The sequence below is a fragment of the Phaseolus vulgaris genome, chromosome 9, assembly GCF_000499845.2.
Source record: "Phaseolus vulgaris cultivar G19833 chromosome 9, P. vulgaris v2.0, whole genome shotgun sequence".
In the NCBI taxonomy this organism is placed as follows: domain Eukaryota; kingdom Viridiplantae; phylum Streptophyta; class Magnoliopsida; order Fabales; family Fabaceae; genus Phaseolus; species Phaseolus vulgaris.
The window spans coordinates 24,852,250-24,868,796 of NC_023751.2; the positions used below are offsets into that span (position 1 = coordinate 24,852,250).

A 16,547-nucleotide genomic window follows, 5' to 3' on the forward strand; every position below is an offset into this window, starting at 1 on the left:
TTTAGAGGCTGCACTCCCAAGTTAGCTATGCACTGGGCAGTACCATGCATAAATAACTTAGCCAAAAAGAGAGTCAGAAGCAGCGCCCAAGTCAAGGAGGCTCCAGATGATGGCACGTGTACGACTGGATGCGAGCCGCGTGTCCAGGTCTGTAACTGCCAGGAGAGAGAAAGTAACTAGGTATATAAGAGTTCTCAACGAACTTTCTGAGGTACGCACGTTCAGATTACACTCTTTACGCTTGCGAGTTCTAAAACTTACTGTGAGAGAGAACATTGCACGGTTCCTTGAGATTTCTTGAGTGTTCTTGCTCTTAGTATTTGGTGGTTCGGTCACTGACTTGGGCGTTAGAGTGCGATCGGCCGCAGCGGCGCCGCTCTGTTCTTTTGCAGGTTCTTGAGGTGGATCTTGAAGAAGGACGAAGGTTCGAAGCGGTGCACAAGTCGATCCTTTGACGAGGCAGGTTCCAACGTTCTGGTCAACAGGCAAGATCAATAATTATATAATATATAGATATGTGTCCCGTGTCCTACATTTTAGAGAGATTTTACGTATTTACGTATCCGTATTGTATCAGTGTCCGTGTCAGCGTGTCTGCTATATATATAAGACATCAATTAAAATTTTATAATATAAATGTATAAATAATAAAATAATAATATTAATATTTTAAATAATAATAGAAATAAAAATATAATAACAATATAAATAAATTTATATCATAATAATAAAAAATTAATAATATTTTTTTTCTTATTAATAATAAAATTTTAATAAAAATAATTTTATAAAATAATAACATTATAAATAGTAGTTATAGTAATAAAAATATAAAATAATAATAATAAATAAATTACAAAAAAATCAAAATAAACCTATTAAATAAAAAAAAATCAATTAACTTTTTATTAAAAATAATAAAATTTCTAAAATAATAATTATTAACTATATAAATTTAATCTTTTATATATTTTATATGTATGAAGATTATTAGATATTTCATAGTTTTTTTTTTTCAGTCAAATCTACGTAATGTACACTAATACTAGTATAACTAAATCTGAATAATAGATATAAATAACTTATACATTTAATATTTATTAGGTAATGAATTTTTATATTAATTCTTAATTATTTTTTTATTAAGTTTTCCAATCCTTAAATCAAACACAGTGTCCTAAAAGTGTGTGATGGTGTTTTGTTATTTTTTGTCTCGTAAGTATAAAGAAAACTTTGGGTAGCTCGAAGTCTCGAAAAACAAAGCATATCCCCTGCAGAGGCGCAGTATAAGACGCCACACTAAAATGCGCGACCAACTTGTCCAATAAACAGACAGGGCGCTAATGTGCACCGTAGGTGCGGTGCACCGAAGTCAGAAGCAGAATACTAGGAAAAAGATGAAGGAAACAAAAACATAGCAATTAATGAATTAGCAACAATTAATAATTAATTAATAATAACATGATGACACACTCATCTATATAATATAAGCATAACTAATAAAAAACAAACAAAAAATCTGCAAAAATCGTTCATTTCATTCATATCTCTTCTCTTTTCTTTCTTTCTTTGTTTCTTCTCTCTCTTCTTCTTGTTGTGTGTGTGTCTGTGGTTGAAGCGAGAAGTAAACGAGAAGAAGAACAGGAAGCAGGAACGAAGAAGAAGCATGGTTTCAACCAGACGCAACAGTGGATCTTTCTCTAACAACACCAACAAGAGGGCTTCTTCTTCTGAAGACAAAACTCCCTCTCCTTCCCCCAAGCGACAAAAGGTTTTGCCTTTTTCTTTTCCCCTTCTCTCAGTAATCCCTATTTCTCGCTCGATTCACCTCCCTGATTCGCTCCGCTATGCTTTCTCAGGTCGACAATGTTGCTGCCGCCTCGGAGAAACCGATGCCGCCGCCGGAAAATTCCAAGGATTTGGGCATGTCGGAGCCACCCCCTGATCCCGGAGAATGCGAATCTCGAGACGCTCAGATCGCCGACGCCGGCAATCTAGACGGCAAGGCCGAACCCACGCCGCCGATCGCCGATGGTTCTTCTTTGCAGCTAACACTTTTTTTATCATCCGTTTGTTATTTTTTTTTAAAATTTTATTGTTTTGTCGCGTGAAGGTTCTACACCGACTGTGGTTGCTGATAAACCTAGGGGTTCGTTCTCTTCTTGGGCTATATATCAGAAGCAAAACCCAAATTTCGAAGCTTCAGTTCCCTGGTGCAGACTCTTGTCTCAATCTGCGCAGGTAAATTTTTAATGTTTTAATTTTTTGTTATTTTTGTTTCTGAGTTAAATTGGGGGTGACTGTAACTTTTGTTTACTTGGAGTTTAATTTTGTTATTGCTGCAGAATCCGAATGTTTTAATTTGCACACCCAACTTTACTATTGGGTCTAGTCGGGGTTGCAATTTCCCGTTGAAGGATCAGACTATAAGTGGAAATTTGTGCAAGATCAAGCACACGCAGGTACATACATCTCTCGAGTTTGTGATTGTGCGAGGAATCGAAGGGTTTGTTTTTTTTTTCCGAGCACACACCTTGACACTTGCCAATGATTTTTTTTGTGTTGTTGTTTGAGATGTGTGTGAATGCTTGTGCGAAAGTGTGTGCTTGGTTTGCTTCTTTCCTTTTTTTTTTCTTTACAGTTGTTTGAGGTAAATATCGTAGGATATGTATATGCAGTTTGATTACTGTTGTTTCTGGAAATGATCAGCGCGAGGGAAGTGCAGTGGCCGTGCTAGAAAGTACGGGTAGCAAAGGATCGGTGGTAGTGAATGGCACGCTCGTCAAGAAGAGTACCAGCTGTGTGCTTAACTCGGGGGACGAGGTGGTTTTTGGTTTGATTGGGAATCATTCTTATGTATCCTTTTACACTCTTTGCATTCGAATAAGTTGTCAGTCTTTCCTACTACTGTTTTTCTTTTTTTCTAAAAGAGAGTTATCAAAATTTTCTATTTGCTTCCTTGTATGAAGTTATTATGTCCTTTTCTATCTATGTCTGCATGTGGTTCCTTGATTTATTTTGACCTAGATTTTTCAGCAAATAAATCCTGAAGTTGCAGTCAAGGCTGCAGAAATTCAGGGTGGTGTTGGCAAGTTTTTCCAGATTGAAAGGAGGGCTGGAGACCCTTCAGCCGTGGCTGGAGCTTCTATTCTGGCTTCTCTTTCTAGCCTCAGACGGGATCTTACAAGATGGAAGTCTCCTTCACAGACTACCAGTAAACCTCATCAGGGTACTGATGTTCCTAGTCATTCTGTTCTCCCTGATGGTACAGAGTCTGGGCTCGATGGTCTGGAAGGCAACTCTGCTCCAAATATAGCGACAGATAAAGCTGCTGATGTTGGAGCAAGCGACAAGGATTTGCCTATGGATTGCGATTCAGATGATGCTGGCACAGAGGCAGGCAATGTAAAAATCTCTGGGGTGAATGCTTTCCTAGGGCCTTTCTTCAGGATTCTAGCTGGATCTACTTGTAAAGTGAAATTGAGCAAAAGTATCTTTAAACAGGTATTCGAAGAAAGACATGGAACGAGGGATGCGCAAGCTGCATCGACTTCGGGTACTTCTTTACGCACTGCAGTTTTTAAAGAGGATGTTCTTGCTGCAATACTGGATAGGAAAGAAATAGAAGTGTCCTTTGACAACTTCCCTTACTACTTAAGGTATAACTAGTAGATGTCTCAGTCAATTCCCCAGCCTTTTGCCTTTGTTTTGACACCTTAAGTGTTTGGTGAATTTCAAATTATGCTATTCTTTGTTGTTCCTTTCATGTGTCTTATCATTCTCTTTTATTTAAAGATAATCCCCCATTGCATATTTCATGTACGTTTCCTACAAATTAAGTGAACATGCAATTGCATTCTTTAAAATTTATAAAAAAATTAAATTAATCATTTTTAAACATTTACAATTTTGTTTTGTATAAATGGAAATTTTTATATCCTATACTAGATAGATATATGGACTTTACCATGTTAGAGCTGCGTTGCTAAAAAAAGGTTCCATGTGACTAATTTGAATCAACAAGCCAAAAAAATTCCAAGAACAAAGTCACACAATATCAGACACTAATATGCCTGTCTGATTTACAACTCTAGTAAGTGATTTTCATCCTTTGTAGTTTACTGATTTCAACTAACCATTTTATCTAAACTTGTTACAACAACACTGTCAATGACAATAGCTATAATGACAAAATGACAATTAAAGTTTGTTCCCTCTATGTGAAGTTAGGTACTTGAATCAAATGACACTATCATATTCTGTTATTAGATAATATGCAAATGATAATCTTTAAATTCAATTCTTACCCAACCGTATATTTCCTTTGCCCCCTCTTAAACTTGTATTTCTCGTGTTAGGTCAGTAATGAAGTGCTCTCAAAGAGGTCCTTCCAACAAACCCATTTTTTTATTTTGAAATCAACACCTAGTTTATCCCTTATCAACCCAAAAAACCTTGCAGTCTTTTATTCACGCAATATATGTACTAAATACTGATTGAAAGTTCAGTTACTCTTACATTATAGCTGAAATCTGAAGCAGGGATTAAAAATAAATGTCTGTTAAAGAAACAGGTACAATATTATGATATGAGAAGAGAGACTTTTCTGGAATAATGTTTATGTGAATTGAAACGAGATAATGCCACAGGGCTTATAGAGGCAGTTGCTTCGTTTGTATATAATTTATTATTTTCTTTTCAATACTTGCTTTTATTTTACTGTTTTGTATTTGAATCTGTGGCATGCAGTTGGATGCCATATTTTCAGTGCTGCTTTTTTTTTATCAACTATGGTCCAAAATCATTATCTAGCTTTATCTTTTGATGATGTTTTTTTTTTCAATGTGTACTGGTAGGACTTGGCAGTGGCATGACATGTGGTTGTAAATTTTGAAAAAGATTTTAAATTGTGGACTTGGTTTCATTTCTGTTTAATATGATCTTCAATACCTCAGTTTGATGTGGGTACTATAATGAGTTGTTGTAGCCGTAAACCTCGACTGTGAAGTATCTTTTATAGGTTCTTCCTTTTTCAAAACAAATTTAAGAGTTCAAGATGATTTTTTATTTGTCTTGTCCTTCATGCATTTTGCTTGATTGTTTGTTACAGCATCTTGGTTTGGTCATTGATTGCGTTTCTGATCATATTTATATCTTCTTTCAGTGAGAATACAAAAAATGTTCTAATTGCAGCTTGCTTTATACACCTGAAGCATAGAGAACATGCAAAGTACACCACCGATCTTACAACCATAAACCCTCGGATTCTACTTTCAGGACCTGCAGGTGTGTGCGAATTGCATTACTGATCTCCTAGATCTTTTCTTTTCTAATGATTTTTGTTTTGGTTTTGACTTCCTTTTCAACTCACTGTTTCTCTCAATTGCCATTTTTTTTGCAGGGTCAGAAATATATCAGGAGATGTTAGCAAAAGCACTTGCGAAACACTTTGGAGCTAAATTGCTCATATTTGATAGCCATTTGCCTTTGGGTGTAAGATAAAAGTTTTCTTATTGATCTGATGTTCGGATTAATCCATGAACACCTTTTTCATTAATGTGCCATTGAAGGTTATTTTACCTGTAATGCTGGTAATGAATCTTCATTTTTGTGTGTTCATATTTTACAGGGTTTAACATCCAAGGAAGCTGAGCTGCTAAAAGATGGATTTAATGCAGATAAGTCCTGTGGCTGTGCTAACCAAAGTCCTTTAACTACAGACATGGCTAGGAGCATGGATCCACAAGCTAGTGAACCAGATACACCTAACTCCTCAAATGCACCTACTCCATATGGCTTTGAGTCTCAACTTAAGTTGGAAGCTGATAATGTACCATCTACGTCTGGGACAGCTAAAAATTGTGTGTTTAAACTAGGTATGTTTGCTTCATTTCTCTATTTAAGGAGACTTAATTTATTATCACAAAGGTTAATGTTTTTAAGATATAATCCTTCAGGTGACAGGGTAAAATACAGTTCATCTTCTGGGGGAATATATCAGCTTCAGACAATTTCTGCAAGGTACAGGTTTGTGTTAAATCATTCTCCACTGGTTTCTATTTCTCACGATCTCATTGATACAATTGTTATGCGCATCCTTTTGCTTTTATCACATTAACTACAGAACTTAAGTTGTCCAGCAGGATTACCTTTGAATATCTCACTTTTTTTTATACATGATATAGTTGTATACTGTTGTAGCAGGTGTGTAATGTGTTTCACCAAATTTAACAGTCACATAACAGACTACCCAAATTCATGATTGCAACATGGTAACCCAAATCACTTAAAATGATTAATTGCACAACATATGATTTTGTGTGTGAATACAATGTGTTTGACAGCTAGCTAACTATACCAGTTACAGGAGATAAATGGCACTTCAACTTTAGTCATTGCCAATGCCAAAGCTACTATTTTTTGTATCTGCATAAACAGTATTCTGTTCTACCCACTCTAGGTTGAAAATTCAACTTTGCTCAGGGAGAAACGAAAATGAGAGGGATGTATTAGAAATTATTTTTCTTTCTTTTTTGGTAGTCATAAATGTAGGACAAAAAAGTGGAGGTACGCACTTTTCTATTGACCTAATGATTACTTTCAGTTTCTTTAAAATGATATTTACGGATTATGTGAACAACAATAAAAAGTAGTTTTTTTTTCTTGTATATATAGTTTACCAAACGAAGTGAAATTGTTTTTATTTTTGGTTATAATTTTGCTCAGCAATCGCATATACAGGGGTCCAGCTAATGGAAGTCGGGGGAAGGTTGTCTTACTTTTTGATGATAATCCCTTGTCAAAAATTGGTGTAAGATTTGATAAACCCATACCTGATGGAGTTGACCTTGGAGGTTGCTGTGAGGGTGGTCAAGGATTTTTCTGCCATGGTAATGCCTTATCTGTCCTATAAATTATCTTAGATATTTTGTATTTTTATCTACAAACTTTATCTTGGTGGTCAAGGATTTTTCTTCCATGGTAATGCATTATCTGTCTTATAAATTATATTAGATATTTCGTATTTTTATCTACAAACTTTATCTTGGTCCTAGATCTTGAACTTGTCTTTTTCTCATTCCAGTGAATGATCTTCGGTTGGAAAACAGTGGCATTGAAGAACTTGACAAAGTTCTCATTAATACATTATTTGAGGTTACCTTTTACTCCACACTTGGATCTAGTAAATGTAAAATTTCTCTCTAATCATGTTATACCGTCTCTTAATCTTACAATAAGAGGTTGTACATGTTTTTTCAGGTTGTGGTTAGTGAGAGCAGAAATGAACCCTTCATTTTGTTCATGAAAGATGCAGAGAAGTCTATAGTAGGAAATGGAGATCCGTTTTCATTTAAAAGTAGGCTTGAAAATCTTCCGGACAATGTGGTGGTAATAGGTTCACACACTCACACTGACAGTCGCAAGGAGAAGGTAATAATTGTGTGTTTTTTTGTAAGGCTAGAATGGTATAACCGTTGAGTCATTTAAACTTTTCAAGCCATCATGCGTATACTGATTCAGAAAAAGATTTTAATAGCCATGGGGAGAAAATTGAGCAAAGTTCTATTTGCCATACCATTTGGTTTTGTACCTGAATTTATCAGTTTCCAATGATCTGTATTTTTGGTAGCTGTGGGCTTTATATATCTGGTTATATTTGATTGAGAAACTGAGAAAGATGTTGTTTGTCAAAGTAAGATACAAATTGGATATCCTATGTAAATGGTCCTTAGTATTATATTTTCATTCTTGGTCTTAATGAATGTTTATAAGTGATTATGTTATTGATATTTAACTATTTTTTCTTGAAGTCACATCCTGGGGGTTTACTTTTTACAAAGTTTGGCAGTAATCAGACTGCTCTTCTTGATTTGGCTTTCCCGGTAAGAACGTAATCTCCTTTTGAGTATTGTCTTTTTATTTGAAAGAACAGGATTAGATTACCAGTACATACTTTATATGTCTTCTTTAGGCTCTCTGTTACAATAACATCCCTCCCTCATTCTCTCCCACTTTCAGGATAGTTTTGGAAGATTGCATGACAGGGGAAAGGAGGTCCCAAAGCCAAACAAAACCTTAACTAAGCTTTTCCCGAATAAAGTGACAATTCACATGCCACAGGTTTGTATAACATTTTTTTCAAACCAACTACCAAAATTTTTAAGTTGTTGGGTGAAGGTATATGAAATGGTTTTATATTTTATGAGTGCTCACTCAAATTCCCTTTGGCTTGGAGTAATGCTGACATATAATTGTAAATTTCAGTTTCAGGTAGAAAAATGCCAAGGACTAAACTTGTCACCATTATATCTGACAATAGTCAATGTATGTTTCCTGATACAGGATGAAGCACTTCTAGCATCTTGGAAGCAGCAACTTGATCGAGATGTTGAGACTCTTAAAATTAAAGGAAATTTGCACAATTTACGATCTGTAAGTTCTTGCTGAGCTTGTAATTTTAATTCAATTGGTTTCATGGTAATTATTATTTAACCTAACACCTTATATTTGATTTTCAAAAACATTAATTTTATGGATTGAGTTTTTTTAATTATGGATAATGAATCTGCTATTTTTTGTGATATGTTGGGTTTTATATTTAAATGGGTGACATGGGATGGGTGCTAAAAACAAATTGGTTGTTCTGGACCTAAGTAAATTTTGTACAAGACAGTTATTATAATTTTTGAGCTAGTACTTCTTTTAATTGAATATGGATCTAGCTCTTCTGAAGTGAGCAAGTGTGTAAAGTGAGAAAACAAGGATACATTTGATGTTGGTTTTAATTGAAGTGCCTAAAAAATGCATCTAACTTTAAATGATGGCCTTTACTTTCTCACCTTTGCTGTTTGTGCTCTTTCTTACTCAACTTTGAGGGGGACTAAATCGACTGGATATGATATTTAAACTTCTTATTCTGAAGTGTCTGAGCCAAATTTTATTTGGTGTTATCCGCACATAAAATTTATGGTTACATCAATTATGTTGTTGAAAAGAAAGCTTGAATGTAATTTCTCATCATAAATTTGATATTATTTACATCCAAATTAATGTTAAATGTGGTTTGTCCTGACTGATACACACACACTAATCTTTGCTGTTATTATCAACAATGAAAGCCTTATGCCACTAAGTGAGGTTAGTTATATGAATTTCGTGTTGACGTTAGGCTTGATTAAAGATAAAATCTTTACCGAACTGTGAGTTTCCTCTATAGGGAATCCTTCCAATATTCTTCAAGACTCTCCTTTCATCAGTTTGACAGGGTTGAAAATCGTTCAATCTACTTTTCTCATTGGTGCTTTCACTGGCATTCTATGCATGTGTCAGATCCACGATAACCGATCTACTGTAATCGTTTACTCAATCAATGCTACACCAATATTTTCTAATACACAAAATCATTCCATATATCTTGTCATTTCTTATGTTGCCACCCAAGAGTTATTGTTTATAAATAATTTTAGGTTTGTAGTGGAGTCTTTGGATGTTGGAAAAGCAATTATGGCCGTGTAAATGATTATAAATGTTGTGTCTTTATGGTACAAGTTTAGATCTCATGTGACAAAGTGGAGACAGGGGCTGCTACTATTTACTACATTCTTGGTATTACTGCCATTGTTTTTAGTTGAACCTTTTGTTACTCGTGTACTACCCTTGATCACTAGCTGCATAAGTTATGGACTCAAAATTAAGGGGTGAAGTCATGGCCCACAAAGACAATTAAATAACGTAGTATGAAGTATGAAGAGATAGGAATTATGTAAGTTTCTTAATGGAACTTTAACCTGGGTGTAGTATTAATGATGCCAGTATAGTTTTCGGTAGTTAATTCCTTGTCTCTTTTAGAAATTAGCGGAATAGCATGCATTTAGTTTTTCATAGGAGTTAAGACAGTTTTGTATTTAGAACTTTGCATCCCATTACTCAGCCTAGGAAATAGTACCCTTTTTATGTATAATGTGTATGTTACTCTGTTTAACATATGGATAAGGGAGTTTTCATTTAGTAACTTCATGTTAAATGTCCCGCTCTAGATTCTGACTCAAGGGAAGCGAGATTTAGATAGGGAAAGTTATTGCAGTTAGTTAGAAGGGATTAGTTAGTTTGTTGGGGATATTAGTTTAAAGAATAGATGAGAATAAGGATGGAAGGGGCATCGAGAGAATTAGAATGTTTCTAAGGGTTTGGAGAAGAATTCATTCTACCATATTCAATTGTTCAATAAAATAGTACATTTTTGGGTGTTTGTGGGTCTTAGTTAAATAAGTAGGAGGGCACAAAGAGAAGAGGAAGCATTCTAAAATATTATTATGGCATTTGGGAATTGAACAAATGATAGAAAGGCCCCCCCTTGTGATTAATCGCTTAAATACAGAAGCTTCCTATTCTTATATTCCGTTACTGGTTTTCAAACAACTCTTTCGTACATTCTTTCAGCTATCATTCTGTTTCTTCTTTTAGTCTCCTTAAATAATTCACCATGTTTTATACATTTAATATTTGACCATGTTGGCTATGTTGATTGTAATTGCTTTTATGATGTACTAAATTGTTTCTCATAATTATAGGTTTTGAGCCGCTGTGGGGTGGAATGTGAAGGACTTGAATCCTTGTGCACTAAGGATCAAACTCTTAGTATTGAAAGTATGTTCTACCAGTAAGTACGTGCTTAAGGTTTTACTATTAAAATCTCTTCTATATAAGTTTTGCTATATTGCAGATGCAGAAAAGATTGTTGGTTGGGCTATAAGCCGTCATCTCATGCAGAATGCTGAAACTGATCCTGATGCAAAGCTTGTGTTGTCTTGTGAGAGGTAATTATTTAATATAATGCACATATATAAAACAGCTAAAGGTTTTGTTATTAATCATTAGCTATTTTGTATTCTGCCAGCATCCAGTATGGAATTGGGATCTTACAGTCTATCCAGAATGAGTCAAAAAGCCTGAAAAAGTCTCTTAAGGTTATTGTTATGAACTTTTGCTGCTTTGATTGTGGGAGACAGTGACATGCAGTAGTTTGTTCCCAACTTATTAATTGGAAGCTATTCTGTTTATAGGGTTTAACCATTTTATTTCACTAGTGCTGTTTTCTGAAATATCCCTCTTATGTTTTTGAAATCAGGATATTGTAACAGAAAATGAGTTTGAAAAGAGGCTTTTGGCTGATGTTATTCCACCTAACGACATTGGTGTTACTTTTGATGATATTGGTGCTCTTGAAAATGTCAAGGACACATTGAAGGAATTGGTTATGCTTCCTTTACAGAGGCCCGAGTTATTTTGCAAAGGACAATTAACCAAGGTTTTACTTTACAGATTCAAATACATTCTATTGTTTAACATGCATTCCCCTTTGTCTACTGACTGTTGGAGTTAGTTTCTTTCCCTGCTTTTCACTAGTTTCTTTTTGCTATTTGAGATGAAACGGAAAATAAATAATCTGACCCTGCTCATGATGTCTAGTCTAAGTAGTCCTTTAAATGTGTGGCATGGGGCCTCTCCACAAGGTATTAAAAGTTTCCTTGAAAGCTTAGGGAGTATAGTATCAGTGATAGCAATTTTGGTGCTGTCTCCTGAATACTGAAATGATTTTTTACTTAAGTAATAATAATAATCACAAATATTAAAATAATGTAGAGTTTTAGTCCCCTCCTTGTCAAAATGTTTTACTCATTGGATTTTGTGATTCTGATTGACTTCCATGCAGCCATGCAAGGGCATCCTTTTATTTGGCCCTCCTGGAACAGGCAAGACAATGCTTGCAAAGGCAGTTGCTACTGAAGCTGGTGCAAATTTCATCAACATTTCCATGTCAAGTATCACATCTAAGGTTGGGTTTGTTTCACTGGGTTCATTTAAACGTTTGCTATGCTATCAGTTACCTTTTCTTTTTAACTGTGCTCTTTTCCAATTTTGCTTCAGTGGTTTGGTGAGGGTGAAAAATATGTGAAAGCTGTTTTTTCCCTGGCAAGTAAAATTGCTCCTAGCGTGATATTTGTTGACGAAGTAAGCCTTTTGCATAAATGTTTTTAGTTTGTTTTAATTTATCAGCTGAAAAATAAAATCAGTGAAAACTAGTATGGCTTCTTGTATAGGTCGATAGCATGTTGGGCAGGAGGGAAAATCCTGGGGAGCATGAGGCCATGCGAAAGATGAAAAATGAATTCATGGTAAATTGGGATGGCTTACGCACAAAGGATTCAGAGAGGGTTCTGGTGCTTGCAGCCACTAATAGGCCTTTTGACCTAGATGAAGCTGTCATAAGGAGGCTGCCTCGGAGGTGAACACCATGTTCAACTGCACTTCAATTCCTTCTAGTTTTTATTTGGGAAGAGTGGGGGTCTTAATGGAACTAATAAATGTGTGGTTTTTCTTAATCAAATTGGTGTTCTGCAGGTTAATGGTAAATTTGCCAGATGCTCCAAATAGAGCAAAAATATTGAAAGTTATACTGGCAAAAGAAGACTTGTCTTCTGGTCTTGATTTGAATGCAATTGCAAGTATGACTGATGGATATTCCGGAAGTGATCTTAAGGTTTTGGACATTCTTTTTTACCTTGTACTCATTTTAAATTTAAGGTTATGGGTGCCTTCATGCTTGCGCTTTTATTGTAGAATTTGTGTGTAACTGCTGCACAGCGGCCCATTAAAGAGATATTAGAGAAGGAAAAAAAGGTATGCCTAGTTACTTTGGAGTTCTACTTTTTATATAGTAAAGATAGTTAGTCAGAATGGTTTGAGCCTGATCAATCAATTATGCTTACATTATAATTTGATGCATGACAGGAACAGGCTGCTGCTCTAGCAGAAGGTAGAGCTGCTCCCGCAAAGTGTGGAAGCAAAGATATCCGATCTTTAAACATGGAAGATTTCAAACATGCACATCAACAGGTATATGAAAAGGATCTCTTTCATATGAAAAGCCTCCCTCTCTCTTGAAATAGAAATATAAGTTTGTCATGTTGAAACAGGTCTGTGCAAGCGTTTCGTCTGAATCTGTAAATATGACCGAGCTTCAACAATGGAATGAACTATACGGTGAAGGTGGTTCAAGAATAAAAAGAACACTAAGCTATTTCATGTGAGAAAACCCTTTGTACAAATGTTTTCCAATTGCTGCCCCTCATGTCCAGAAGCCTCCAGTATTTGTAGTTTTGTGCCGGCCTCATGACGCTTGCAGGGCTTGATGCCGAGCTATTTCGTTTATAAGATGAAATATAGGTTTTTCGAGTATTTTTTTATCCTAACCTGTGGGATACTGAGTTTTGAAAGGAGTGGAGCCTTGCAGAATAGTGCCCAGGCTCTGCTGCATCTATTTTGTTCCTCATCCCCTGGCCGCCACCTCTGAAAGGATGTGTGTTGAAAATGTCTCTACCAAAATCCCTGTGAAACCATTTATTGTCCCTCCTTATGGAAACAATAAGCTTTTAGATCATCATCCCTGCATTCTGTCTTATGTACATATTCATCATATCATACAAACCCCTTAGTTCAATCTCCTTGAGAATGCAACTCAATGCAATTTTATCCAACTTTCAATACTTTCATTATTCGGAACACCTATTTATCACAAAAATGCCGTTTTGCATATTAATTCCAACAAATACATTTATCTCATACATGTAGCTTTTATTTAATGATCATGATTTCTAACACCGCGTTAAAATTTGTGAACACTCAACATAAAATCAATAATGAGTGTATCTTAACTAGTGAGTTTACTGGTTGACGGAAGAAAGTATGAAATATTATCATGCTTTGAACAAACTGACAAAATACATGTCTAAATTATTTCCATTGTGATTGTATGGATTAGGTGTTTTAATCCCTGAATTTTCTTAAAATCTTTCTCGAGACCCTATTTTCTATAATTTTCATTAGCGGATTTTAGTGTAAAACAACAAAACTTCTTCTTCCTGCACCCCTATAAGTTGTTGCCGTACCCCCTATGAATTTCGTAATTCCAAAAATACTTCGTGTATTTTCATATTTATCTACTTTTTAGATTAATAATCTGAAAGTTTTTCTGAGATTAACTGTTGAATTATGTAATTCATAATTAATTTTTAAAAAAATATATTTTGAATTACATAATTTAAAAGATAATTCTAGATTTAAAAAATACTTATGAATTATGTAATATGATTTTTTAAAAATAATAAATTATGTAATACAAAATGTGTTTTTCTAAAAATAAATAAATTCAGAGTATGTAATCTGAGTAGGAAAAAAATTAGTGCAACAGAAGAAGAGTGAAATATATCTGAAAAATTAACTTTTTCTATCACACAACTACAAACACATTATAAAATACTCACAAACTCTTTATACAATAAAAAAAAAAAAGTAAACCCTAAACCCTAAAAAGAGTAGATTGAAAAATTTAGGTGAGATTTTAAGATTTAATTATTTTTTATCTAAAGGAAAGAATGTAGTTGCATAATTATTAATGGGTGCTGCAAAAACCTATGGGTGTTGGAAGAAACCGCCAACAACAAAAGTTTTTTTTTTTTACATGGATATGACTTACTACGTGTTAAGATTTCGTTTCAGACTAAACTAATCCGGCTCAATCAAGAGATTAGTTAAAATTGTCAAGTTTCTGTCAAAAGTCAAGCTGGAGTTATATTTAAACAATTTAACCTTAAATTTCCCACATTATGTATTTGATAGCACAACACCCAAAACACTTACTATACTATCTAATAAAATTTTCACTTTTATATTTTATACTCTACTTTTTGCTAAATAATAATATTTGAATATGCGATAAAGGTACTGAAAGCTAAACTATTTCGGCAAAGCAAGAAGATTGAAATACCTTATCATTCCTATATCAGAACTTAACGTATTTGGAGTTAAACTTGACCTTAAATAATAGCAGTTGCATTGGTAATTGTTGAAAGCATTATATCTCCAAAGACTCAAATAACTTCTTAATCCAAAGCATTACACACAACATCTTGCTTGTGTTAGAAATAATTTAATTTGTCTTTTGTTCAAATAAATGCACACCATTAACACAACAACACAAAAAGTTTGAATGATTATTGATATAAGAGTTGGGTAGAAATCAATAAATAATTGGCCACTGTTAAATATACCATTAGAGATATACAAATGATGTACAAATAAATCAATGAACTCAACTTAACTCAACTCAACTTAACTCAACTATACAGAACGAAGCAACATATACAGAAACTCACTGCATCATGATTCTGAATTCTTCAAAGCTGAGCAAGCCATCCCCATTCAAATCAAACTGTTTGATCATTGCTTTGCAGTCATCAAGGGTTTTGGACTCACCCATCTTCTTAAGCATCCTCTTCAAGCTCTTTGGGGTTATAAAACCACACCCTTCACTGTCATACATCTCAAAAGCCACCTTCAAGTCCTTCAACTTCTGCTCCTCTCCCCCACTTTCCATGAGAGCAACAAAATCCTCCAAACTCAGCAACCCATCTCCATCAGAATCCAAAGCTGCAATTGCCATCTCAGCCTCTTTCATCAGAAGCTCCCCACCCATCATCCCCAACCCCTGCTTCAGCTCCGAAGGTGAAACCTTTCCATCCCCATCTTCATCAAAGTATCTCAGAACATCCTCAAAACCAACGTGCTGCCCCATCTCACACTACACTCCTTGGACCAAAAACTGCTACAAAGTACACTAAAAATGGAAACTAAATGGTAAGTATAAAACATGAGACATGTCTTATATAAATGTTTTGATGTCGGTTTAAGAGCTTGTAGAAGATAACTTCTAAGAAACCTAGGAAGTTGCCCAGAGTGTTCCAATTTTCAAAACACAATAATTGTTTAAGAACAACATGGAGGCCACGATAAGAGTACGTGGCAGGACATTATAGGTGGACCAACTACAATTAATTAATGTCATAATAAATAAAACACTTGAAAAATTGGAATTGAAATTTGATACACACTATTAACGCGGAAGCCGCAATAAACGGTAAACCGCTTCCGCATTGATGGGAGCAACGTGTCTATTTTCCGTACTAAAACAATAATTTCATTCTCATAGATCCGTTATAATATATATTTCACCTTATTAAACTTTCTTACTTTATTATGCCCCCATTATTTTTAAAACATCTCCTCTTACAATACTTTTATTTTAATAATAACTTTTTTAAGAAAAATTGCTTTTTTTTAAATTTAGTTTTATGAATCAAAATTTTCAAAAAAAATTATTAAATATAAATTAATTTTAGAGACAAAATAATTAGTTTCTACAATAACTAAATTAGAAATCATTTAAAATACTAAAAAAAATTTGATTTCTGAATTAATTTTTATTATTGATAAATATTTTTTAAATTTGGTAAAAAAAACCTTGATAGCTAATTAAAGATTAATTTAAAAATTATTTATAAAAAATAAAAACTAATTTACAAACTAATTTTTTTTTAGTTTCTAAAATAATTTTTAATTTAGTTACTATATTAACTAATTATTTTTTTGTTTTAAAATGATTTTTTTAGAGTTTATTTAAACTCATGAATTTTAAATCTATCCTTAAC

At 34.2% G+C, this 16,547-nt stretch overlaps 2 protein-coding genes across 29 annotated transcripts; one reads left to right on the forward strand and one right to left on the reverse strand.

Annotated features, from left to right (window-relative positions):
- The first annotated feature begins 1,505 nt into the window (after window positions 1–1,505).
- On the forward strand, window positions 1,506–13,545 carry LOC137822733 (uncharacterized). Of its 28 annotated transcripts, none has more exons than XR_011082973.1 (28): window positions 1,515–1,771; window positions 1,860–2,034; window positions 2,114–2,241; window positions 2,346–2,462; window positions 2,710–2,856; window positions 3,028–3,405; window positions 3,505–3,659; window positions 5,165–5,286; window positions 5,402–5,493; window positions 5,630–5,876; window positions 5,958–6,027; window positions 6,742–6,890; window positions 7,085–7,155; window positions 7,261–7,431; window positions 7,812–7,883; window positions 8,020–8,121; window positions 8,344–8,433; window positions 10,572–10,647; window positions 10,724–10,817; window positions 10,898–10,967; window positions 11,129–11,308; window positions 11,714–11,836; window positions 11,929–12,012; window positions 12,085–12,286; window positions 12,403–12,541; window positions 12,622–12,681; window positions 12,793–12,897; window positions 12,978–13,545. XR_011082973.1 is itself a non-coding variant. In XM_068627699.1 (28 exons), exons 1-28 carry the CDS (start codon window positions 1,667–1,669, stop codon window positions 13,089–13,091), a joined length of 3,729 nt encoding a protein of 1,242 aa, XP_068483800.1. In that variant the 5' UTR covers window positions 1,515–1,666; the 3' UTR covers window positions 13,092–13,545. The 28 variants fall into 28 exon arrangements, 23 of the variants coding, with proteins under 23 accessions (XP_068483817.1, XP_068483800.1, XP_068483809.1 ...); XR_011082972.1 differs by having other exon boundaries at window positions 5,958–6,021; window positions 6,727–6,890; XR_011082974.1 differs by having other exon boundaries at window positions 5,958–6,021.
- Window positions 13,546–15,023: 1,478 nt separating this feature from the next.
- On the reverse strand, window positions 15,024–15,797 carry LOC137822698 (calcium-binding protein CML38-like). Its single transcript, XM_068627643.1, has one exon. It carries the CDS (start codon window positions 15,632–15,634, stop codon window positions 15,212–15,214), a length of 423 nt encoding a protein of 140 aa, XP_068483744.1. The 5' UTR covers window positions 15,635–15,797; the 3' UTR covers window positions 15,024–15,211.
- Window positions 15,798–16,547: the final 750 nt, after the last annotated feature.